Below are 26691 nucleotides of genomic sequence, written 5' to 3'. Positions count from 1 at the left end.
TCATAAGTAACATTTTTGAAGATCTACAAAGATCCATACTAAGAATTTTGCCTTCAACATTTTGTGGTAAGGAGGAAGTTCAGGAGCTGTCAACAAAATAATTAGATATTCCCTTTTGTTTTGCTGTTTTTTTATATGAAGTGGAAGAGTTAATCTTGGGACTGTGGTTATGGAACCAGGTGTTCTTCAGATGCCTTAATATTGCTCAGGGCCATCAAGTAAACAAGAACAACAAAACAATTGGGCAATACACCATGCCTAGCAGAAAACTTGTGCTATGTTTAAATGTAGCAATACTGTTGTAATTCAGTTGCAGATTTGGCCCCTTCCATGTCAGGTCCTGGAAAAACCATTGCATCAGTACCTTCTCTTCCCTGCCCTGCTATTAATCATGACTTGCCTGTCTTGAAATCTCCCACGGTTTGGTCGCAGCTCCAAGGTCACAGGCTGTCATTAGCATTGATCTGAAAAAAAGAAATGAACAATACAAGCTGAAAAAACCTTTGTTGCTTTTCTAAACAAATTCAGCCTGACTACGTAATTTGTTTTAAAGACCCAGAATTAGCACCTTTTCCCCTTACCAAAGGGATGGCACAGCTTTGAATTTCAACAGTCAGCACAGTTTTTATGCCATTAGATATAGAAGACCTAATACATTATAGATCATAAGTTAATGAATTTTCAATGCTATCCATTGAGTGCTACAAAAGAAACATGTATTACTGCAGACTAACTACTAATTTTGCTGCACTTTGACTAAAAAAGTAATATTTATAATATACAGGGCAGCTGGGTTTTTGCCATGATGTAAGAAAAGGAGTTATTACATAATAAATACAGACAGAGCTAATCTATTTGCCTACTAATGACTACTGTGGTAAGAGAAAAGCTATAAACATGAGAGGCATTCCAGACACTGTTTAAGCAGTTTCTACGATTCATCTGCCATAAAAATACCAAGATTTACAGTATGGACTACACTGTTTCACTGTAGTTTAATACCTGGTGACAATTATGTTTTATAAGTATTGGGAGAAAGAAAGTACTCAGCTGGAGAAAGCATTTCTGTACAGTACATGATGCAGATAAAACTGTGAGAAAGCCCAAACGAAAAAAGGAAGGACACTGGAAATAAAGAAGTGACATATATACTGCCCTAGCTCTAAAACCTGGAATGAGTGAAATGACATGGAAAAATAGGAAATGACCTATGTCTCAGCTAAAACACAAGAATCTTTCCCATTGCATGAATAGCTCCGTTCACAACTGTGTGATTATGCCCATATGAGAAAACTTGCAGAATGTTGCTATTATGTATCCCCAAAGTCTTTACTCTTTCCTGAAGTTTCTTGGTGAACTGTACAAGGATGCCCTAAGGAATTGCGAGTCTACAATGGTGAGACTGATGGGGTGGAACAGACTGGGATCCCCATGCCCATCTGCTGGTTGACATATAGGGAGGAGAGATGTGTGCATGTAGGGAGGGCATGTGTATGTACTAGGCATTGTAAGTGATACAAGACCTGCCTGAGGCAACAGCTACAGCATCAAGAGAACACTAGGGCTCTCCTCTTACCTATACAAACAGTTTGAGAAAGAGTGAGAGAGAAGTGGCCAATAGAAAAAGAGAGAAAATGGGTGGCCCACTAACTTTTGGGTCTGGCTGTGCCCATTTGTAACTTCAACCTCTCCCACAGATTACACCAGAGGGAATGAGACCCTCTGCAAAAAAAACGAACAGGTTGCCCATTTGTAACTTAACTAAATGTTAACAATGTATGTAACAAAAGAGCTGCTTGAAGGTGGCACTTTTCAATAGAGACTAGATGGGCAAGGAGGGGATCCTAAACATACCTGCCACCCATCCCTTTTCTTCTGCAACTCCCCACCTAAGCCACTCCCCACCACCATCCCATGAAGGTAAACTATGTGTCTGAAATGCCACAGGGGAGGAAGCAATGAAAGGGAGTTGCAATAGAAAAGCAAGGGGCAACAAAAGATTAAAACACCTAATCTCCCACCTGATCTCTGCTGCTACTCCACTTAAAACTCGGCCATCTTGAAGCAGCTTTTCTATGACAGAAATGGGCATGGCGAAACGTCTTGGGCAGCTTGATTTCTAGGAACTCATTGGCTGCATACTCATGACATTTTATTATAGAATCCATGGAGACTGATTTCTTGTTTTTTCTGCCAAGTCCACACATAATCTAGACCTCTTGCATACTTTTGCCACTGAAAAGTGCTTCTTGACAAACTGGTTTCATTCAAAAAATAAAAGCTCATTGCAGATGATTTGTGCATTATCCCACAGTGTGTCCATTTGAAAAAATGTAGGCAAGTCCCAGAAATGGGGGGGGTATATCCACACCTGCCCAATGACGTTGTTGGTGGGTGTATACCAAGACCGCAAGGGGAGGATTTTCAAATACCTATCAAGTAACCACACCCACCCGTCTGGACAACAGAGTCTACAATCAATATAGATTGAAAGCAACATGTTGAGATGAACATGAACAATTCTGTATAGAGAAAAACTACATTTTTGCACTACAATTGGGTAAGTGTGTACAAAGCCATTAACTTTATACTGCTATATGGTGCTATTTCTAGGATGACCATGTTGGGTGACACAATTCAGCTGTGGGCTAGGGATGGGATCCATTAGCCAGTGCTGGTTCAAAAGCATTCTGCCAACCTAACAGGCTGGTATCAATTTGAATTTGTTCTTTGTCCACAAGTCTCTGATTTTACCAATCAGTTTTTTTCCCCTTGTAAAAAATATTGATATATCAATTGAGCCAGTGTGGTGTAGTGGTTAGAGTGCTGGACTACGACCTGGGAGACCAGGGTTCGAATCCCCACACAGCCATGAAGTTCACTGGGTGACCTTGGGCCAGTCACGGCCTTTCAACTTCAGAGGAAGGCAATAGTAAACCACCTCTGAATACAGCTTACTATGGTTGCCATAAGTTGGAATTGACTTGGAGGCAGTCCATTTTCATCAATATTTTTAAAGGAAATATCAATATTTTAAAAGGAAATATTAATATTTTGAAATGAAATGTTGGTAAATTAAAGGAAATATTGATAAATTGAAAGAAATATATATAAAATAACTATATTAATATCAATATTGTAGATGCAGATTTTAAAAAATCAATTTCTCAAAATAGTCATGGAACATCACTACATAAAAATCTGATCCACAATGATATCAAATAAGCAAATTAATGGAAAAATCGGTACCAAATCCGAATTGGGCAGAATTCTAGCACATGAACTGAGGAATACATTATATTTGCCAGGGAAATTCCTTTCCCAATAGACAGTAAATAGTTGGATCTCCCTTGACTTTGGAATGGGAGAAACCAAACACAGTGTGGGGTAAGTGGCATGCTTCCCCTGTTCCAGTTAAAGATCATGCAACAGGGAACAATAGAAACAGGTTTTGCGACAGTGAGAGACAGAGAAATCACAGTTTGAGAGACTGAGAAACAGAGTGAATGTGCTGTAAACTTAAAAAAAATATAAGTATGGTGGCCTCACTGGGCATCCGACATGAGGCATTGGATTTGCTGCTTGTAGAGCTGCTATGCTGTCTGCCTCTACCTATGCCCAACTTGTGTATTTGCAAATAAGCCCAAATATTACCAAAAATGTCATACGCCTCCAGAGCTCTCTCCTTCCACAAGGAAATCAACCCTGGATAAGCACAGCCTCTGCAACCTCTGACTACTTAGTGACAACCTCACAAATGTTTAATGCAGTAATCATGAAAATCATATTAAGAATCTCCACACTCTTGCCCATGAGTGCCAGGGGTATCTGGCAGAGATTAAAAGTGCAATGACAGCAATCAGTGGTGAACATTTTTAAGCATTACATCTCAGGCAGGGATCACTAGTTTTGGAGAGGCTCTTTGGGCAACAGACGTGCACAAAGCAGTGTTGCTGGGCAATCTTAACCATATCACTGGCTAGCTCTAAACGTCTAGATGACTGTTAGGAATATGGTCTTCTGTTACTGCAAACAGTCTAGATTCCCATGCTAACCTTGTTAATCAAATACTCTGTATCCCATAGAGAGGTCTCACTTACCGGAATATCTCTCGCTGACACATAACATTCCAATTGTAATCACCTTTGTTGACAAGATCAAAAAATTCAGTCCTCTTCCTACAACAAAATATATCAGTGGAAAGAAACAAAAAAATATGTAAGACTTAGTTGTAATGCTTTCGCTAGCATTTTGTATGAAAAAATTGCCCTTCCTAAAACATATACGCCTCTGCAGAAAGTACTGAACTGGCCCTTACCTCTCTGTTCCCATCAATGCAGATACCCCTGGGGACCAGCGTGCCCCTACTCCAGATATTCACATAAAAAATTATACTTGCAGGATGGGTTTTTGCAATAGTCCATCAATTTCATAGTCTCCTGATTACATACTAGCAACAACAAGGATGTAATTACAGATATGCCTCTGTCTTTATAGAATAATATTTAATAAATGTTTGAATTTTAGAAATACGTGAGGTTGCCCAGCTCCCCAAAGTGGTATAACCTTCCCTGGCCCTTAGTCATGTGCATGACTGCATGTGCTAAGTGATCATAGCCAGTGACTTTCAATGTGTGAAGTTGAAACTGTTTCCATTTAGATGCGTTAAAACCAAGCTATGTGTAAAAGCCATCTGATGATCAACAACCAGCCAGGTAGCATGCACCTGGTACTGAGCACTTGTGTGATATGCTTTGCCATAAATTTCACTGAATAATGTTGAGCCACTAACTGGCTGCGTACACATGACCAGGTAAAAAGGCAGCTAGGTCGTTCCCTTTTTCTCAACTTAAATTGAAGATGGCTTGGGGAAAATGCATCAAAGACAGAGTGATCCATTTTAAATTCACTTGTTCAAAATTTTTCTTGGACATTTGTTTTTCTTAATAATGTTGTTTGTTATTTAGTTTAATTTTTGTAAATTGTATTGCTTTTATTGATGTATTTTCATACTTGTGTTTATTTTTCTGCCGCATTGAGGGCCTTTGGCCAAAAGGTGGGGTATAAATACATTTAATAATAATAATAATAATAATCAAAACGCAGAACTTCATCAGAAACGACAGGACACATACAGGATAGATGTTGTGGCTAACATCATGTGAACACCACTTGCCAAACCAGCAGTGGGAGCACACTGGATGCAGAGTAAACGGGAGTGTGTACACAGCCACTGTCTCTCAACCTAACCTCTTCATATGGTTGATGAGAGGATAAAATGGGATAACCCCATGTGTGTGTCTCTGAGATGAAGGTTGAGATACAACGGGGATAATAAATTAAGAGAATACTTGGCATGTGATTTGTTTTTCAAATCAAGGTGCCTTAAATTATTTGGTGGCAGGTTTTGTTATTCTTGTTATTTTTATAATTTATGGTTAGGAAAACTAGCATCAAATTACGAGATTTAATATTTCTAGGAAGAAACATATTTTTAAACAATGCCTATAGAAACCAAGAGAGCCAGTGTGGTGTAGTGGTTAAGGTGCTGGACTACGACCTGGGAGACCATGGTTCGAATCCCCACACAGCCATGAAGCTCCCTGGGTGACCTTGGGCCAGTCACTGCCTCTCAGCCTCAGAGGAAGTCAGTGGTAAACCACCTCTGAATACAGCTTACCATGAAAACCCTATTCATAGGGTCTCCCATAAGTCAGAACTGATTTAAAGGCAGTCCATTTTCATTTCACAGAAACCAAAACATAGAGACTTTTTGATGATGTGCAATGAGAATATCAGATTGATGGAAACATCAGTTCATAATAGAGTTGTATGACAAAAAAGGAGCCAAGAGGGCATTAAAAATAATTTCTGCTTTGGAAGAGGATATGTAGCTTATTATGTAAATTATTTGGTGTGAATTCTGGAGCTTGCATGAAGACTCACCACATAATACAGAGGATCAATATGGTAAATATTAATGTTGTAGCCACTACATGTATTTTTGGAAGCCTTGACATGGGGCCTACATCACATAGATCAGCTCTCAGACTTCCACAGCAAAAGCCAGATGACGTAGGAGGCACATGAAAAGTTTATTTTCTTTATTATTATTAAAAAAAAATTATTTATGTATATCCCACCTTTCTTCTATCATGGAACGCAATGCAGTGTACATGTGGCTGCCCAGCAGTCACCCCACCAGGCACTAATCCAAACCTGCTAACCTTCATCAGAATGGTAGCCTCATGTGCCTTCAGACCATGCTCTGGGACCAGTTCTGTCATAGTGACTTGCATCAGTGAAATGACTTTTGGACATCACAGTGTGTTAAGCCTTACAACTTATTGAAAGACAGCCTCATAAATAAGATCCTGAAGCCTTGCTATTCACTGTATTGTCTTAGACTCAGGGACTTTTCACATATCATCTGGAACAGCTTGGTTGCCACCATCCCATGCTGCTCCCAATGATAACTACAATTACCACCTTGATGGTTAGTCTATATTGGTGGTTATATAAACCATAATGGGGTTGGTATAACTAGTATGAGCTGGTACAGCACAGTGGGGAGGAGAGCCTGGCTGGGAGTTCAGAGTCTGTAAGTTCAAATCCTCGCTCGTGTCTCCTGGGCATTAAGGGCCAGTTAAAGATCACCCCCACAGTGAGTGGCTCAGGGGTTACATGCCCTGCCATCTGTGCTGCCGTGGGCAAGCTGCATAGTCCCAAGGAGCCTAGTTGCCCCGCAGCTGGCAGTTGCGGACAAGGAAGGGGCTGGCTTGTGCAGCTGTGGCCAGCTGAGCAGGCCCTTGCCAGCTGGGGATGACTAGCCTCAGAGGGAGGCAATGGTAAACCCCCTCTGAATACCACTTACCATGAAAACCCTAGCCATAAGTCCATTTCATAATTAGTATGGTCCATAACAAAGGCAAATGATCTCCTAAGGTCAATCATTAAAGAGAGAGAAAAGAACCATTTGTGTTCTTTTTAAAAATGGAGATTGAACTTTCCCTTTATTTAATATAGTCTGCTGATGAAGCCTCAAGTAATATCTTTTTTGCTTTCGCATTTTGCTTTGAACATCCTGTCAAAGTGCTTGCATGCTACAAAATGTTTCTAAAACAATGCAAGGTCACACAACCAGAAAAGAAGATTCATTTCTCTCATGCAGATTCATGGCATTATGGCCTAACAACCCCACTGGGAAGAAGTACTGCAGTGATGACAATTTTAACAGCCCAGACTAGCTGGCACATAGGCTTCAAATCAATCTTATCCTTAGCTGTTCACATACAACTCTGCATTGCGTCTGTGTACACAAGATGCTTCTGTGTATGGCTCCTTATTTTATTTAAATAAAAAACACCTGCAATTTAATACACATTTCCTAAGAAAACAATTCCACATTTGAAAACTCTATTTCCCCCATTATCTCCCTTAAGCAATACTATATATAACAATTAAAAAACTACTAAATTCTTCAACTGTGACCAAAATGTGACTTTCTCACACTCATCTTGAACTTGTTTTTACATTATAAAGGTAAAAAAAGGTTCATAAGCGTGTCTGTGTGTGGCTGAGGCTAGACACACCTCTCACTACTGGCCACATTCTGATTTATTTCAGCATTTTAAATACTACTCAACACCATAGTATCTTAGTAGTATACAGTAAGGTTAAAAAGATACAGTAAATATAAAATTGGTTAAAACTAACAATAAAATAAGAAAATTTATTTTAAAATCCCTGCTGAGACAAAAAGGACTCTACATGCCAGAAATTCAGCAGGGAGAGGGCCTGTCTGATCAGACCATCTGGTTTATCCTGCTTCCCACAAAGCCTCAAACATGGTTGGAAGGAAAACAGCCCTCTCCTGCGTTTGGCTCCCTAGGAACTGGTAATCAGTGGTACAATGTTTCTGAATATGGAGGTTCCATTTAGTTGAATTGCCTAAAAGCCCTCAATAGACCTATCCTTCATGAATTTGTCTAATCCCCCTTTTAAAATAATCTAAACTAGTGATTTATATAGTGAGGCTGATTTATATAACATGAACAACTAGGGCTGTCAGCTTTGTTTTTCTTCCTGTGCCTTTAACAGCTGCATGACAAGCCAAAGTTCAGCAGCTGAACATTTCCTCAGGAATGAGATATAGTATCACCCAGGCCCATTATCAGTACATAGCATTCTTGAGAAGCTGCTGAGACTATGGTACCCTGGAAAAGCCTACTGCTGACACCTGTCCTGTGCCCTCCCCTTTTAATTTTTGTTGCTGGCAGGTGGTGCTCCAGTCAGTGTCAGACACCACCATTTAACTTTCTCATAATGCCCTTGACATAATGCCCTGGGACATTGTGGGAAATTAAAATGGTGCTGCTCACAGCCTATTTATATTTCTACTGTTTTCCCCACTGCTAGCACTGCTAGGGCCAGTTAGTGCCAGAGGACACTCAGCTGAGGGCCCCTCAGATCTACAGTCAGGCCTTGCTTCAACTGTTAAATCTCTGTACCTTATATTGCTGTTAAATACATAAGAGCACTGCCAGAAAAAAAGTTGTCAAGCCTACTTGCAACTGAATGTGTTACCTGTATCTGTTGAAAAAGCAGGTGTCAGGGAATATTCTGTGGGATTTGATCTGCAATGGCAGCTTCACACACACAAGATATCACCTGAAGACCATGTTGGTCTTACCCAACAACAACATTCCTACTAAAAGTACTATCTGGTAACAGTCTTTTGTTATCTACATGCAGGAACGTAAGACTAAATCTATTAATTCCACTGGGTCTACTTCACGTATGACTATTGTTGGATATCATCCAATGTTATGTTTGAAGAGAGTCACATCCAGTGAGACAAGAAGTTCTTTTGATTTAGTTCAAACAAAACATTGGGTGATCCAACATTGGGTGATCCAACATCCAAGGTTAGTCATACTTGGAGTATACTTAAGCCCATCCATTTCAATGGGTCTACTTTGCACATGACTTACTTGGATATTACCCATGTTCAGAAAAACAACAACATGGGTTTGGATCCATAGACCCACTGAAATTAATGGGGCACAAATTAGTCATGATTAAATCCCATAGATTTCAGTGGGACTGCTCTAACCTTGACTAAGGCTGCAATCCAATACATGTCTACTCAGAAGTAAGCTCCACTGAGTTCAATGGGACTTACTCCCAGGTATGTGTGTATTGGATTGAGTCTGGATCCAGTCCATGTAGTACAGCTTTCCAGGATTTGTGCACCTTCATTATAGAGATGGGGCATTACAAGCTTGGAACATTCCCCTTGCAAAATAACAAAAACAAGCCAGCATAACAGCAAGCAAGAAAAAAACCTAGTTTCCTCAAATGCTATTCTTCCATTATCAGGGAGGTGAAGTTTTTTTTAAAAAAAAACACCTTATGTTGTACATTCAAAAAGTAAAAAAACACATGTACATAACATATGTAAAACTTTCAGAAGCCTAAAATGCATGAGCAGCAGAGTAAATAACTCAAATGATAATTAAATAGCAACTGCTAGTATTATGTGCCCCTTGACCTCACTGGTATTTAAAAGGTCATTAGGGGCTATAGCTCTTTCGGATTTTCATTCGTCAAATTCAGAAAACGCCAATACCTACTCAAAATAGAGAGTGAGGTCTGTTGCCAATATTGACTTCTTCAGAAGCTGCATAAGGTCACTGTAATCCTTGGAGGACAAGTTAGCAAAGATGTTGTGACCCTATAATGAAAGAGATAGCAAAGCTAAATAGCTTAGAATCAATAGACTGCTTTTGAAAGGTTTTCCAATAACTCTGCAATGTGTGTCATTATTATGGCAAATCTCTCTTTTTACTATTCATAGTGAAACCATAACAAAAATATTTTCATCGACCACTGTAATTAAGATGTTTTCCTGGATTTTTCTGCTAGACTGAAATTATGGGCAATAAAAAGGGATTACACATGTTCATTTAACATATGCAGTTGATAAACAGCATACTTCCTATTTTATTTTTGCAAATGCCTTTAAAACTACACTATGCAATCTCCCCCCCTCCCCCAACACATTTATGTCTACAGGCTAGAACAGATTGCTGTTAGGCTGTTGGCCCAATGAGAAAGATGTGTACACAGACATAATTCCCAGTTGTTTCAATGGATCTTACTTTCTCCTTTTAAGTATGCTAAGGATTGCATTAAACATTTCTTTGTAGGTTAGTCTTTCCCTTTTCCAGGTACATGTCTGTGCTACTCTTTGCAGGTTTGCAGTGTACATGTGCAAAGAATAGTACAGGAACAAAACTCTGGCTATCTGCCCCAGCGTACTCTATAAGGTGCATTTCCCAATAAGAATCTACTAATGAATGAGAGCCCCAGCTTTGCTATTCCAGAAGCAAGCTTGCAGGGAACATTGTGGGTAAGTTAGTACCACTTCAGTGACACATTGAATACAAGAAGAAATTTGGGCTCTCAAGCAAAAGGCAAGATCATTGTTTTTCCTGGAAAGTGATACTGAACCTCTGACTCAAAGATTACACAAAGAAACCTGAAATCAAGGCACACATTAGTTTTCCCCCCAGTTCTTTGTGCAGAAGGAATGCAAATCCACATGGAGAGTATTGCTGTTTATCTTTTTAGGATGTCCTAGGATGTATCCCAGGAAAAACAGTCAGAATGGTCACACACTGGCCTGGTTTGCACATAACAGTAACCCATGGTTAATGTTTGTTGTTGTTTTGTGCCTTCAAGTCAATTATGATTTATGGTGACCCTATGAATCAGTGACCTCCAATAGCATGTGTCATGAACCACCCTGTTCAGATCTTGTAAGTTCAGGTCTGTGGCTTCCTTTACGGAATCAATCCATCTCTTGTTTGGCCTTCTTTTTCTACTCCCTGCTGTTTTTCCCAGCATTATTGTCTTTTCTAGTGAATGTCTTCTCATTATGTGTTCAAAGTATGATAACCTCAGTTTCATCATTTCCTACTGATAGTTCTGGTTTAATTTGTTCTAACACCCAATTATTTGTCTTTTTTGCAGTCCATGGTATGTGCAAAGCTCTCCAACACCACATTTCAAATGAGTTGATTGTTCTCTTATCCGTTTTTTTCACTGTCCAACCTTCACATCCATACATGAGATCGGGAATACCATGGTCTGAATGATCCTGACTTTGGTGTTCAGTGATACATCATTGCATTTGAGGACCTTTTCTAGGTCTCTCACAGCTGCCCTCCCCAGTCCTAGCCTTCTTCTGATTTGTTCACTATTGTCTCCATTTTGGTTAATGACTGTGCCAAGGTATTGATAATCCTTGACAAGTTCAATGTCCTCGTTGTCAACTTTAAAGTTACATAAATCTTCTGTTGTCATTACTTTGGTCTTTTTGATGGTCAACTGTAGTCCTGCTTTTGTGCTTTCCTCTTTAACTTTCATCAGCATTCGTTTCAAATCATTACTGGTTTCTGCTAATAGTATGGTATCGTCTGCATATCTTAAATTATTGATATTTCTCCCTCCAATTTTCACACCTCCTTTATCTTGGTCCAATCCTGCTTTCCATATGATATGTTCTGTGTATAGATTAAATAAATAGGTTGATAAAATACACCCCTGTCTCACACCCTTTCCGATGAGGAACCAATCGGTTTCTCCATATTCTGTCCTTACAATTGCCTCTTGTGCAGAGTATAGGTTGAGCATCAGAATAATCAGATGCTGTGGCACCCCCATTTCTTTTAAAGCATTCCATAGTTTTTCATGATCTACACAGTCAAAGGCTTTGCTGTAATCTATAAAGCACAGGGTGGTTTTCTTCTGAAGTTCCTTGGTCCGTTCCATTATCCAACGTATGTTTGCAGTATGATCTCTGGTGCCTCTTCCCTTTCTAAATCCACCTTGGACATCTGGAATTTCTTGCTCCATATATGGTAAGAGCCTTTGTTATAGAATCTTTACACGCATGGGATATTAAGGCAATCGTTTGACAATTACTGCATTCCCTGGGATCCCCTTGCTTTGGAATTGTGAGGTAGATTGAACGCTTCCAGTCTGTGGGCCATTGTTGAATTGAATTGAATTTATTGTTACAGTCAATAGACCATTCCAAAGATCATACAGTAAAATCACAATAAAATAATATCAGCAATCCGGTATTTACCCTATCAATACATAGTTAAAACCATTAATATCATTATCTAATTTATTTTTCTGGTAGGTGGTTCTTCATTAATTTCCTGTATTGGATGGCTGCTACAGTAAATTTGGCGACTGCAAAGGTCACCTCCGATAAATGGTCACCTAACAAATAATCTAAATAAAATGATTGAGTCCTACCTGGGAAAGATAATAAAATAGGTAAGATTAATTTGCTTCTTAGATCACAATAATAAGTGCAGTGAAGAAGAACATGCTCGTTAGATTCAATTTCTCCCTCAGCACATGGACAAAGTCGCTCAGAATATGGAATTTTGTTATATCTGCCATCAAGGATGGCAGATGGCAAAATATTTAATCTCATTTGCATAAAGACTCTACGGTAGTTGGGGAGTTCCAAGGTTGAGAGATAGGACATTAAGGTACAAAATTTGGGGTTATGTTTTTGGTTTCTGACGAGAAGTAAATGGTGCTGAAAATCAATATCTCTAAGTCGTTGTTTAACTAGTTCACAAGCAGGTTCAAAGCCCAATTGTAAAATATAAGATGGGGATAAACCTAAATTTGATATTTTATCGTGGATCATTTTTTCCCAGAGCGAATGGTGGTTGTCCGAAAGAACATGTGGGGCCAACCCAGAGGGGTTAAAAATCAATTTCAACCATAATAATATTCTCAATTTTCATACACATGATTCTATAGATTGAAGTCCACATTCTAATCTCAGAATATGATTGGGAACACATGTGGGGACTCCTAATATAGATCTTAAAAAGGAATTTTGGATAGCTTCCAACTTTGTAAAGTTCGTGAAAGTACTGATTTGAGTTCCATATAAAAGTTGAGGAACAATTTTAGCAGCAAATACTTTCCTGGCCGGGGAAACAAGTTGACCCCCTTTAGTGTGAAAAAAAGATAATAGGGTCTTTGTTGTGCGCCTAGTGTTTAGCAGACTGGAGGAGATATGCTGCTGTTGAGAACCTGATGATTGGAAAATGATTCCAAGGTATCTAATAGTTTTTACCTGATCGATAGGGCGTTTGTCAATCCTCCAAATATGTTCTATCTTTTTTTTAGTAAAAACTAGCACTTTATTTATTTATTTATTTATTTATTTATTTATTTATTTATTAAATTTATATACCGCCCGACTAGCAATAGCTCTCTGGGCGGTGAACATAAAATAGCATAAAAATACAATGAATAACAAAATAATACTAAAATACAATCATCAATCCAATACAATAAACATTTTAAAAAGTAAATCAGTGTAACTTAAAATGCTTCAGAGAATAGGAAGGTTTTGACCTGGCGCCGGAAGGAGAGCAGAGTCGGCGCCAGGCGTACTTCCTCGGGGAGACTGTTCCATAGTTCGGGGGCCACCACTGAGAAGGCCCTAGATCTTGTCATCACCCTCCGGGCCTCCCTGTGAGTTGGAACCCGGAGGAGGGCCTTCGTAGCAGAACGTAGTGCACGGGCCGGTTCATATCGGAAGAGGCGTTCTGCAAGGTATCGTGGTCCCGCACCGTATAAGGCTTTGGTTTTTTGATGCTTAACTATTAATTCTTCTTCTAGACAAAATGATGTTAAGGCCGCCATCAGTCTTTTAAGGCCTATAGGAGTCTGCGATAGCAGAACTATATCATCTGCATATAATAAACAGGATCTCGGGATATGGGACAGCATCGGAGGATGCGATGAAATAGGTGTAAGTGTGGTCACTAAGGCGTTTATATAGATGTTAAATAATAAGGGTGCAAGTACGCATCCTTGTTTAACACCCTTTGAGGTGGAAATTTGTTTCGTTAAGTGACCATTATTATTGCATCGAATTTGTAAAGAAGCATTTTGATAAAGACCTTGTATCAGGGCTAATAGGTGCCTATCTATTCCCAGATTTTGCAGTTTCAGCCATAGTCTTGTTCTAGATATTGTATCAAACGCCGCTTTTAAGTCAACGAAGGCTGTAAATAGAGCGCTACCTTTAGAGCTACTATATTTGAAATCAAGTGCTGTAAAACCAGAGCGTGATCACAGGGAGAGCATCCAGCTCGAAAGCCTGCTTGCTCTGGAGCTAAAAGGTCCATTTGGTTTACTCAATCCAAGAGTTTCCTGTATAAGGAAGTGGCATAAAGCTTTGTTATTATATTCAGCAAACTTATTGGCCTATAGTTTGCTGGGTCCAGTTGAGAACCTTTTTTAAAGATGGGAATTATTATTGCAGCACCCCAACCTTCAGGAATAACCGTAGAGGAATTGATCTTAGTAAATAAATCAGCCAAAAAGGAGCCCACCATTTTGCATTTAGTTTATAAATCTCCGGGGGTATATTGTCTGGCCCTGGTGCCTTGTTTAGTTTAAGAGAATCTATAAGGTCCAAGACTTCAGCAATGGTGACAGGTGGCCATATAGGAAGCTCGTTTGATGGGCTTGATAAAACCTCCTCATTAGGAGAGTTGGTTTGATATAAGGTAGCATAATAATTTCCCCAAACAACTGGAGCAATGGCACAGTCTAATTTAAGATTAGATTTAGGCCACTGTTGGGCTATTATGTGCCAAAACATAGTGGAATTTTTTAGTTTTGAGGCCTGTATAAGACTTTGCCACGTTTGCCTCAGGGCAAGGTTCTTTTTTATTTTTATTAGCTGCTTGAAACTTTTCCTGATCTCTCTAAATTTTTCTAAACAGTCAGAAGTTCCATGAAGTTTATAATCTTGATGTATAGTTTTAACTTGTTTCTTAAGTTCATAGCACTCATGGTCGAACCAAGGATTCTTCCTATAACTAGATCTATTTGAAGTAGGGACTAGACCCCATCTAAGGAGATCTTGGATGGTACTTATCAGTTGGTAAAGGTGGCGGTAAGGCATCGTATCATCAGAATCAAGTATAAATTGATTTTTAATAGTCTCTAATTCTAAGGAATTTAGTCTATCAGATATCTCCTTCTGAAATTTGGGAACCCATTTTATCCGAGGAGGGCGTATATCTACTTCCGTTACATCAAAAGTACGCTGGACTAAAAAAGGGGAATCACCGATGCCATAGATTGAAAAAATCACAGGAAAATGATCACTTTCGGGGTGAGCTAGAACTTTACAGCAATCAATTAAAGCAAAAATTTCCTGTGATACAAATATCATATCTGTAGCAGATGCTCCTCTGACCGTAAAATAAGTTGGCTCCCCCTCCAAATCTCCATTTGTACGGCCATTCAGCAGTAGCAAGTTTAACTTCACAGACAGTTGCATTAAGTATAATCCCGCATAATTTATGCCCTTATCCTTAGATTGTCTCATAGGAATATTTAATGTACCATCTAACAGAGGGGGTTCTAAGTGAAATTTGGTGTAAAATTCATTGTCTGAGGAGCCCAATCTGGCATTAAAATCCCCCGCTAAAATTAACGTGGCTTCGGGAAAAGAATCTATCAACTTTAACATATAAGTCTCTAGATTCTTAAATTGTTTTTTAGTCAGATTTTTATTGTTGTTAGGTGGAATATAAACATTTATAATTAGATAAGTGATGCAGAAATTTTTTAATAATATTGCAGCTGCAAAGCCCAAAAGCGGAGTCAAAGGATAAATTTCAGCTTCAATCTTGGTGGTAACTAAGATACATACTCCTCCTTTGGCTCTTCCCCCTCTAGTGCTTGGCAAAGCATCCAGTGTAAAAGCCGAAAAGCCATCCAAATATATATCACCTATTGACCAGGATTCTTTTTTTTTTTCCAATTAATTTTTATTCAAATTTTCAAAACCAAAACAATACAAAAAGAAAAAACACAAATCAATAACTAACACAACAGGAAAAGAAAAAAAATAAAAATATTGACTTCCGATTTGTCATAGTTCAGCTATAAATCTATAATATATAACAAGCCTGTCTCTTAATAGATTATAAAATCACCTTCCTCCAGCGGTTATCTTAATTGGTTTCAAATCTCATTAACATCATATCATTTTATTCTTCCACAAAAAGTCAAAGAGAAGTTTCCAATCCTTGAGATATATGTCCATCAATTTTTTTTTCTAGATAAACATGTCAATTAATCCAACTCATCAAGTCTACTAAGTCCAGTAATTTCAAATTGCTTTTCTTCCATTATCCATATTGGTTCCATCTTCCATCTTCCATCTTTACGCACCCAATAATCTTGCTGTCATAGTCATATAATAAGAGTCTGATAGGAATTTCCTTTATCCGATATTTTCTTGCCATCAATTCCGAACATATCACTGAAGTATTGTTGCAAAGCCGCATCTCTGTTCCTCTTTTTTACACGATACACTAGCACATCTCTTGAAGATTTTTCCATTGACACAAAACAGGGATTAATTCTGTTAACTTTCTCCATTTCAAGTTCCATCAAATCCTTCCAGTCCAGGAATTTTTTTGAACCAATAATATCTTTATCTCCAATCTCTTCAATTCCTTCAGGGACAGCGCTGAGTTCCAAACCGTAATATTTATCTCCAGGATCCATCACAGCCAGGAAATCCAAATCTTTTTCCATGTCCATATTTAATCCAATCTCCATAGTTTGAACCTTGCCTTTAATTTCTCTTTCATCCTTTTTTGGTTTTCCAGATCTATCTTTATTCTCCTTTCTCATAGAATCCTGAATTTCTTTCAGCTCCTGTCTCATTTCATCAAATTCAATTCTCAACGCTTGACTATTATTTCTCAGTTCTTGTTTTATTGACTTAATCCCATTCATTATTTTCTGAAACATGTCTAAAGATAAAGTCCCTTCTTGTACATCCATGATCTTCTTAATTGTCATTCTTAAAGCCAAAGGAACAAAACTCCTTCAATTTTCAATGCCCCAAGCAAAGAGCAGTTTATTTCTTTATCCAGTTACAAAGGAGTTAATCTTTCAAACCAACTGACGTCACACTCTAGACAGCCCTTATCTCTTATATGCCCAGAAGTGCAAAAACAGCTTTAGTTCACAGCGTCCAAATAACTAGTAGCAGAAGGAATGAGCAGATTCGTCAAAAAAAAGTAGATCAGAAAAAATAGTCCCAGACATGTGTTACCCAAAAGTCTTATAAATCAAAAAGATTTTTCCTTTCTCTTCCAATCAGAAACCCCTCATCCGTTGTAATCTTTATAATGCTATTTTCCATGTCAGCTTTTTGCAATAAAAAAAAGATAGGCTATTTTTATTTTCTTCCCCTTTAGTTCTGTGAGTAAAAGAGAAGGAAAGTTTTATCTCATCCAGGTTTTCTTAATTGCTGGTTCTCTGACAAATCTCTTTAGCTGTATAGATAAGAAAGTAATAAAGCATAGACAGGAGAATGCTTGCCTGTTAGTCCGTCTTTCTTTAAAGAAAAAAAAACGGGTCACTTATTCAGCTGAGCTTAGCTAGAAATCCGCGCTCCGTCCGAGCTGCTGGAAGACCTTCTTTCACAGACAATTCTGACGAAATCCAGTCTCCAACAATCACAACAAAGCTGTGTGGGAGATCTCACGTTTCTTCCTTATCCGGAAGAAATTATCCCCAGTCAAAAAAGACCCTTCTGACTGGATTTAAAACTGAAAAAGTTTCATCCAAGACGGGAACCCGTCTCAGAGCTGCACAGGCGGAGGGATCCTCCTGGGAAGTCGCTATTGACCAGGATTCTTGAATTAAAATAATATCATATTTAGATAAAAAAAATTTGACAGTTGGCAGTTGTATTTTACTGACCCACCCGGCAATATTCCACGAGACTAGCTTCAAATTCCGATTTGGGGCAGATGCTGTTGGTCAATTTATAGAAGGGAGATGAGTGCTAAAATTAGCTGAGTACCTTGGTTGAAATATATCCACTAAGGGACTCTTTAAAGATTGAATATTAGTATTTTCCAGATTAGTATGGTCATCATTGGGTGGACTGGTTGGGTCTAGTTTAATATCCCCATGTTTTATATCCCTATCCAGTTTATTTGGCGTTTGAGACTTTAAAGTCATTAATAGAAGTTCCAATTTTGTAATTATCTCTTTTTTTGCATCTGCAGACAGGGAAGAGAATGAGTCAAGCAATAATAGCTCTTCTGGAGTAAAATTCTCGTTATTTAAATTGGGTGTATCTTGTGTTTGACACAAAGTTGTTAGAGGTAAGTGAGCTCGGACCATAGACGTTTTAAGTTTAACACTAGATTGAACTTCGTGGCTTTCCATAATGTCCACTTTGTTCTGCAAAGAAGGACTAATTTTTACTGGAGCAATCGGTATCAGACATGGAGGAGGAACACAATTTACAAAAACTCTAAAAATTGGTAAATTGTAATTTAGGAAAGTCTGCCTTCTATCGTAGAGATATTTAGTTAAATTATGGTCGCAGAGTGTTATCAAGACTCTAATGGATATATAATTATAAAACAAATATTCTACAGAAGTAATCTGATCTATATTTAGAATCCCAGGAATTATCTTCCCCAGTGTGTCACATAAGTGTTGCTTTCTAGCTTGATGATTTAATATGCCCCAAGGTTTTGGATAATTTAGTATAGCTATCATATTTCCTTTCCGAACTAAATTCCATCTGTCCCGGTTAGAAAGTGGTAAGGAGTCAAAATTCTTCGAGATTTGAAGCTCGAAAGGAAGTTCTTCCTCAATCTCAGGAAGGGAGGATAGTTTTATATTAGTCATATCCATATTGTCCGGTAAGGTAAGTTCTACTTGAGTTCTTTGTAGGGGCGTCTGAGTTTCTAAGCTTGTTTCCTTTGATTTTTTCTTTTTTTTCTTTTTCTTCCTCTTTTGTTTTTTAGTCTTAAGTCTCGGTGAATCCATGATTTTATAGAGTTTGTTGAAATTCAAAGTGGATTTACGGTGCATTTTAGATGATTTCTGATTTTTAGTTTTCTTAATTTGGTTTTGTTTATGGAGTTTTTTAAATCTCCTAGAGTTTCCATTTTGGGTCGGTAGATGGCAGAATTGTTCCTCCATAGTTTGCATCGATCTAGAAACTATAGTTGTTGTTACATTGTCATTTTTTGTTGTGATAAGTTTGTTCTGTACAAAGTCAGTTAAGGTGGTAAGTAGTAAATTTGATTCAGCCACAAAGTCTGCAATCTGAATTAGCATTTGAGTAGTTGTATGAAACCAATTGTCATTTAAAGAGGAAGACTTCATATATGATAACTGAGAAATTTCTGACTCCAGATGATGAGAGAACTCTGCAGCAGGATTTAAATTAACGGAGTCATCACAATGTGAAGATTCCAAAGAAGGCATTGACAGCGATATATCAGGGATAGAGTTATTTAGCACATTATTTGCAACCCAGGATTCCTCTTGAGAGGCAGATCCAATAGCTTGGGCCAGTTCCTGAGCCAGGTTCAAAGTTCCATCTTTCTCCTTCAACAGCACACATGGAGAACTAGAAATTGTCCAATCATGGTCGTAAGGAGGGACCGTTGGTTCCGACTTTGATTTCTTCACAGAATTGGAAGCTACCTTTGGATGGCAGAAGTTCGTTATTTTCGTCTGCCTTGTCTGCCTCCCCACAGTTAAAGCTGTATTGACGTTGGCGTCCGGGATAAGACCCAAGTCTCTGTAACTTTTTCTAGTAAGCACCATATTTTAAAAACTTTATCTGGCTTCTATTCACTCCGGAAATATTGTCAAATTTATATCTTATCCACCTATGATAATTCAGTCTCAGGATTAATAGTAATTAGGAAATAACTCTTTCTGGCTATTTCTCTCTTTAAAACATTGCTTCGTACGGCATGGCAAAAGGCAGATAAGTATGGTAGAGTAGAATGTAAATAAGATAAGATAGTTATAAATCTTCTGAATAAAAGTCAGAGGGAGTGCAGACAATGCCGGGAATAAAACAAAAATAACTTACAAAGCACTCGTTAACATGTCTGCTATCCTGATGCCATTTTCCCCCTCTCCCCAGAAGATATTGTGATTGGAAGCCAAGCATTTGCCTCCACCACCCCTTGGATGGAGAGCAGCAATCTGGGCCATTGTTTAGTTTTCCATATTTCTTGAGAATTTTTTGTCAAAATTTGGAAGGATTCAGTCTCAGTAGCTTGTAGCAACTCTATTGGTACGCCATCTGTTCCTTGTGATTTGTTTCCTCCAAATATTTTAAGAGCAGCTTTCACCTTGCATTCTAACATTTCTGGTTGTTCATCATACAGTTCCTCCGTGAATGAATCTGTCATCCTGGCATTTCTTTTATAGAGTTCTTCAGTGTATTGCTTCCATCTTCCTTTTATTCCTTTTATTTCATCTCGGTCAGTCAGTGTGTGTTCCCCTGTTGATTATTCAACATTCCTCTCTTGGTTTAAATTTCCCTCTAATTTCTCTAATCTTTTGGAATAGGGCTCTTGTTCTACCCTTTTTGTGTCCTATTTCTATACAATCTATTGTAATAGTTCTCTTTGTCCCTACGTACTAGTCGCTGTATTGTTGCATTTAGGGTTCTAGCTGTGTTTCTATCTCCTTTTGCTTTTGCTTTCCTTCTCTCTTTAACCATTTTAAGAGTTTCTTCAGTCATCCATTGAGGTGTTTCTCTCTTTTTAATTAGAGGTATTGTCTTTTTGCATTCTTCCCTGATAATGTCTCTTACTTCAGTCCATAGGTCTTCTGGTTCTCTGTCAATTAAGTTTAAAGCCTCAAATCTGTTCCTTATCTGATCTTTATCTTCTGGGATGTTATTTAAATTGTATTTTGGTATTATGATTGTTTTATTCTTCTTGTTTAGCTTTACTTTGATTTTCATTATTACCAGTTCATGATCTGTACCACAGTCTGCTCTTGGTCTTGTTTTTGCAGAAAGTATGCAACTTCTCCATCTTCTGCTACCAATTATATAATCAATTTGATTCCTATATTGACCATTTGGTGATGTCCATATGTATGGTCTTCTTTTCTGTAGCTCAAAAAATGTGTTTGCAAGAAATAAATTAGTCGCTTCACAGAATTCAGTAAGTCTTTCTCTTGCTTCATTTCTATCTCCTAAGCCCCATTTCCCCGCAATTCCTAGTTCTTCTCTGTTCCCTACTTTTGCATTCCAGTCCCCCATGATTATCAGGACATCTTGTTTTGGTGTATGGTCAATTTCATCCTGTACCTCTGTGTAAAATCTCTCCAATTCCTCTTCTGTGTTTGCCGTTGGAGTGTAGACTTGGATAATGGTTATATTAATAGGTTTCCGGTTTAATCTCATTGATATCACTTGCTCAGACCTCACGTTATAGCTCCTATTTGCTTTTGCTACATCATTTATCACTATTAAAGCAACCCCGTTTGTCTTAATTTCTCATTTCCTGCATAAAATATTTTGTAGTTGCCTGATTGAAAATGTCCCATTCCCATCCATTTTAATTCACTTACGCCAAGTATTGTAATGTTGATACGTTCCAGTTCTTGCTTGACAATTTCTAACTTTCCCTGGTTCATGCTTCTCACATTCCATGTTCCTATTGTGTGCTTCGTATAACTCCGGACTCTCCTTTCGCATCTCTGCACATCAGCCTCTGGGCTTCCTTTCAGCTTTGACCCGGCTGCGTCATTAGTCACAGCGCTACTCATTCTTGTCCTTTGTTCTTCCCCTGTAGCTCGGTGAGTGCCTTCTGACCTGGGGGTCTCATCTTCCAGCACTATCTTGTGTTGCGTTTTGGATACTCTGTTCATAAGGTTTTTGTGGTAAGAGGTATTCAGAGGTGGTTTACCATTGCCTTCCTCTGAGTTTGGATGCATCTTAGTCTGGTGTCTCAGCTTTGACCATTCTGCCTTGGGTGCCCCTGCTAGGAGTCTAGCCTCTTGGTCTACACTTCTGATGGCATTGCTCTTAGCTTCTTCAACACTCTCAAACCCCCTCACCACATTAAGGTGTGCATCCTAGAGGGGGATAGTTAATATTAATCACAGCTAATAAACCAGTCAGAGGTTTCTGGCAGATGAGCATTTAAACCTTGGTTTACTGCATTCCCTGCCCCCATTCCCCATTAAAGGAGACACAACCCAGGAAGAGCTGTTCTTCATTCAGTGAGCCAGTGTGGTGCAATAGTTAGAGTGCTGGACCAGCATTCAAATCCCCATTGAGCCATAAAGCTTGCTAGGTGGCCTTGGGCCAGTCACAGTATCTCAACTTAACCTATCTCACAGGATTATTGTGAGGATAAAATGTAGAGGGAGAGAACCACGTATGCCACCTTGAGCTCCTTGGAGGAAAGGCAGGATATAAACATAAGAATAAAATAAAATAAAAATGTGTGGCTTTATAGTTTTGGACAATGACAACTCCTTAACCACAATTAAGAAGGAGGTCCAGGTTCATACACATAAGCTATGGTTAATGTTAACTACGGTTAACCAACTACAAACCTTGGTTAATGAGTAACTTTTAACCATAGCTGAGCTGCTGGACTAAGTTCACACATAACACTAAGTCATGTTATATTTATTTATTAAATTTATATCCTGCCCTTCTTCCCAAAAGGAGCCCAGGGCGGCCAACAGAAACACTAAAAGCACTCTAAAACATTGTAATAACAGAAGACTTTCAGAGATAGTAGTACAGTCTTAAATGGTAGAATGGACTGTACCATTTCAGAGTTTATTTGGAGAGTGGGAGATCCTCTACATTCAAAAAATTCCCTTTAAGAAGGAAACTAGCATAGTCTGACTCATGAGAGAGGGGAAGTAGAACATTTCTCTCTGGTATGTTTGTTTTCTCACATCAGCTTTTCTGTCATAATATCTTGTCTCTCTGAACACTTCCTGCTTTCTCATTGTCCATGGATATTTCTCATTTTGAGGAGTGACTTAAATTTTATGGATTGTTGTTTGGGTCTTATATGACTATACTGAGTGTTTTGCTCTAAGAAAAGGAGGAAAACTATGAAATATCATTCTTTTGGAGAAGAATTTGATATTAATAAAACATATTATTTTGGATGCATAGGTGTGAGCTGCACCAAAATCTACATTCAGCACAAAATACAAATGTCTGTTAAGATCTACATGGGATGCCCTTCTAGATGTCCCACTGCTCAGTGTAGCCCATAATGCAGTGACTTAGGACAGGCCTTCTCTGTGGTGTCACCCCAGCTACAGAATTCTCTTCCATCAGAGGCATTATCTTTATTAGGTTTTTGCTACTCATTGAGAGAGGTTGATCTGTTTAAGGCCAGCTGTAATTGATGGATGCCCATTGTCCGTATAACACAGTTTGATTTTAACTTAATTTATAATTGTTATATTACATTTTATAGCTCTAAAGTACAGGTGCTTATGTTTATAAGTCACCCCAGGATCATATTTGATAAAGGGTTGTTAAAATATTGGGGGGGTGTCCCGTCCAGAGCCAGAACCAAGAGACAGACACGGGTGCAATTAAATCTCGTTTTATTAAAGTAATGGATACATCAAAGGCATTGCGCTTCATAAGAAACACCTATACTGGCTCACATGCTCTACGACGTGTGAAGAAAGTTGACTCAGCAACCCCCCCGTGCACTGCCAGCTTAAGTAGGGAATGTTTCCGAGCGTAATCTCTGACTCCTTTGCAAGTCCTGTCTCTGCCCTGTCCGCTTCTCACGGCGGTGGGTACGAGGCGATGGGGGGCGGGTCTCCAGCGGTTCATCGGAAGACATCTGCTCCAGAGTAGGCTTGAGGTCAGGAGGCTGCATCACACTGTTGGCATCCTGAGAACTGCTTAGTTGGGGAGGAGTTGGCAGAGTCTTCTGAACTTCCCCCAACGGCTCCTCTGCGACAACTGGGGGCGGCGTGCTCTCTGCTTCTGAGATCGCACTATCAGTGGGAATTGGCTCAAGTTCAGGCTCGCTTCCCCTCCCAAAGTCCTGTTCAGACTCAATAATTGCTGGTTCTTCCACGCCCTCAGACAGCTGAGGCGCCTGCAACTCATGCCTCCCCCCTTCCTGCCCCTGAAGGGAGATCTGAGGCTCAACATGCCTTAACCCTTCCCACCCCCGAGGTTTGGGTTTTGCAGGGTAAACCGCATGGAATTCTCTCACCAAAGCCGGGGCGTGCATGTCTTCCGCTGTTTCCCACGAACGTTTGGATGGCTCGTACCCTTTCCAATGAATCAAGCACTGAAGGCGGCCATAGCGCTTCCTCGAGTCCAATATCTGTTCCACCTCATATTCCTCCTCCCCATCAACCAACAACGGCGGTACGGCCTTGATCTGCGGCCAGTGAGGAGCATCCTTGGTCAGTAATGCCCTGTGAAAGGCCAGGTGCATCTTGAAAGTGGGAGGCAGTTTCAGTCTGTAAGCCACGGGGTTAATCTGCGCCTCCACCTCAAAAGGCCTTACCCGACGATCCTGAAGCTTACAACAACGGCCATGCATAGGTAAATAACGTGTAGACACCCACACTTGGTCTCCCACTTGAATGAGGACTCCTTCTTGCTGGTGCTGGTCGGCTGCGCGTTTGTAATCCGCCTTGGCTCGTTCCAGTTGTTCCTGGAGTAACTGTTGCATAGCATAGAGTTCTTGCAAGAATTCCTCGGCGGCTGGGACAGAGAGATTGTCCTTTGGGGCCGGAAACACTCGGAGGTGATAGCAAGGCTGGCGAAGAAAGGAGTCTGCTGCATGTGCGAATGCACGGCATTATTATAGGTGGCTAAAGGCAGGTACAACATCCAATCGTCCTGCTGGTACCCCACATAACAATGTAGATACTGTTCTAAAATTGCATTCACCCTCTCAGTTTGCCCATCCGTTTGGGGGTGATGAGCCGACGACAGTCTTAATTCACTTTGTAGTAACTTCCACAATGCTTGCCAAAAGCGCGCAGTAAATTGTGTTCCCCGGTCGGAAACCAAGCTGTCTGGCAGTCCGTGCAGCCGGTACACATTTTGGACAAATAGCTTGGCAGTGTCTTGAGCGTTTGGAAGTCCAGCGCACGGAATGAAATGATCCATTTTTGAGAAAGCATCAACTACCACCAAAACGGTGGTTTTTCCCTGAGAAGGTGGGAGGTCTGTAATCAAGTCCATAGTTACCATCTGCCATGGTCCAGATGGAGTAGGAAAGGGTTCCAGCAACCCTGATGGCTTCCCCGTGGCATGTTTGGCTCTCATGCAAGTGGGACAGGAGCGGACGTAACACTCTACTTCTTTTCTCACCTTGGGCCACCAGAACTCCCTGGTGACGGCTTGGAGGGTCTTAAAAGACTCCGAAGTGGACTGCTGTGGGAGAATCATGGCACTGACGCAGTACCCTGGCTCGCAGCTCTCCAGGGGGCACATAAATAGCCTCCTGATGGCGCAGTATGTCATCCTTCCATGTAAAGTCCTTCAGTTCTGTTTCAGGCGGCACATCTGCGGCGGCCCGCCGCTCCTGGACGAAGGGGTCCTGTTTTTGTGCCTTGCGTAATTCAGCCTCCCACGATTCTTGACAGGCCCCCACCACTCCCTTCTCTGAAGGGATAATGAATTTCAAGGGTCTTGGGGTGGGGTCCCCCAGATACTCCAGCTCCCTGGACAGGGTGTCAGCCCTCTTATTTTGCGCTTGAGATATATAACAAATCTTGAAATGGAACTGTGCGAAGAACTGTGCCCATCGCACTTGCCATTGGTTGAGTTTATGGGCGGTGTGTAGGCTCTCCAGATTATGATGGTCAGTACGGACCTCAATTTCGTGCTGCACCCCTTCCAAATGGTGTCTCCAGGCTTCAAAAGCATTTCTGATGGCCAACAGCTCTTTTTCCCACACAGCGTAATTTTGCTCAGAGTCGGTTAGTTTTCTGGAAAAGTAGGCACAAGGCTTCAGCCCTCCCCCCTTCTGAGACATTTCCAAAAGGACGCCTCCGATCGCTACGTCTGATGCATCTGTCTCCACCATGAAAGGAAGCACAGGGTCTGCATGTTGTAGGATGGGTTCAGTAGCAAACCTTTGTTTCAGGTTCTCGAAGGCCTCCTGAGCAGCTTCTGTCCAGTGGAAAGGTCCGGGGCCCTTTAGGCAATCCGTGAGCAGCGCCATCTGTTTGGAGTAATTGGCTAAGAACCGATGGTAGTAATTGGCAAACCCCAAGAAGTGTTGCAAGTCCTTCTTAGTCTTGGGGGGCTGCCATGTGAGTACACAATGGAGTTTTTTCAGGTCCATTTCTACCCCTGCCGGGAGATCCGATACCCCAAGAAGTCCAAAGTGGTCAGGTCAAATCCACATTTTTCCAGCTTAGCATAAAGGCGGTGTTCTCGTAACTTCTGCAACACTGCGCGCACATGTGCGTCGCGTTCTTCGGGGGTATCCGAATACACCAAGATATCATCCAGATACACAATCATAAAGCAGTCCACAAAATCCCTGAAGATGTCATTCATGAAATTCTGGAAGACTCCTGGCCCGCCTGACAATCCAAATGGCATCACTAAATACTCAAACTGACCGTAACGGGTCTTAAAAGCACTCTTCCACTCATCCCCTTCCTTGATCTGCACCAAGTTATAAGCCCCCCTCAAGTCCAGTTTCGTGTAAATCTTGGCAGAGCGCAGCTGCTCCAACATCTCCCTGATGAGCGGCAGGGGATAACTGTTTGGGATCGTGATTTGGTTGA

The 26691-nt window shown here is 40.1% G+C and overlaps 1 protein-coding gene across 1 annotated transcript in view; it reads right to left on the bottom strand.

Moving 5' to 3' along the window:
• The window catches only part of PDE11A (phosphodiesterase 11A), a 300134-nt gene that overhangs the window by 39847 nt on the left and 233596 nt on the right, over window positions 1-26691 (bottom strand). The window contains exons 15-17 of the mRNA XM_061608380.1: window positions 9636-9736; window positions 4101-4178; window positions 401-464 (exon numbers count right to left, since the gene is read on the bottom strand). Coding sequence (XP_061464364.1) covers window positions 401-464; window positions 4101-4178; window positions 9636-9736 — 243 coding nt within the window. The remainder of the gene's footprint in view (window positions 1-400; window positions 465-4100; window positions 4179-9635; window positions 9737-26691) is intronic.

This window comes from Rhineura floridana, chromosome 2 (genome assembly GCF_030035675.1).
Source record: "Rhineura floridana isolate rRhiFlo1 chromosome 2, rRhiFlo1.hap2, whole genome shotgun sequence".
NCBI classification, from domain to species: domain Eukaryota; kingdom Metazoa; phylum Chordata; class Lepidosauria; order Squamata; family Rhineuridae; genus Rhineura; species Rhineura floridana.
This window is presented reverse-complemented; position numbering and strand designations above follow the sequence as displayed.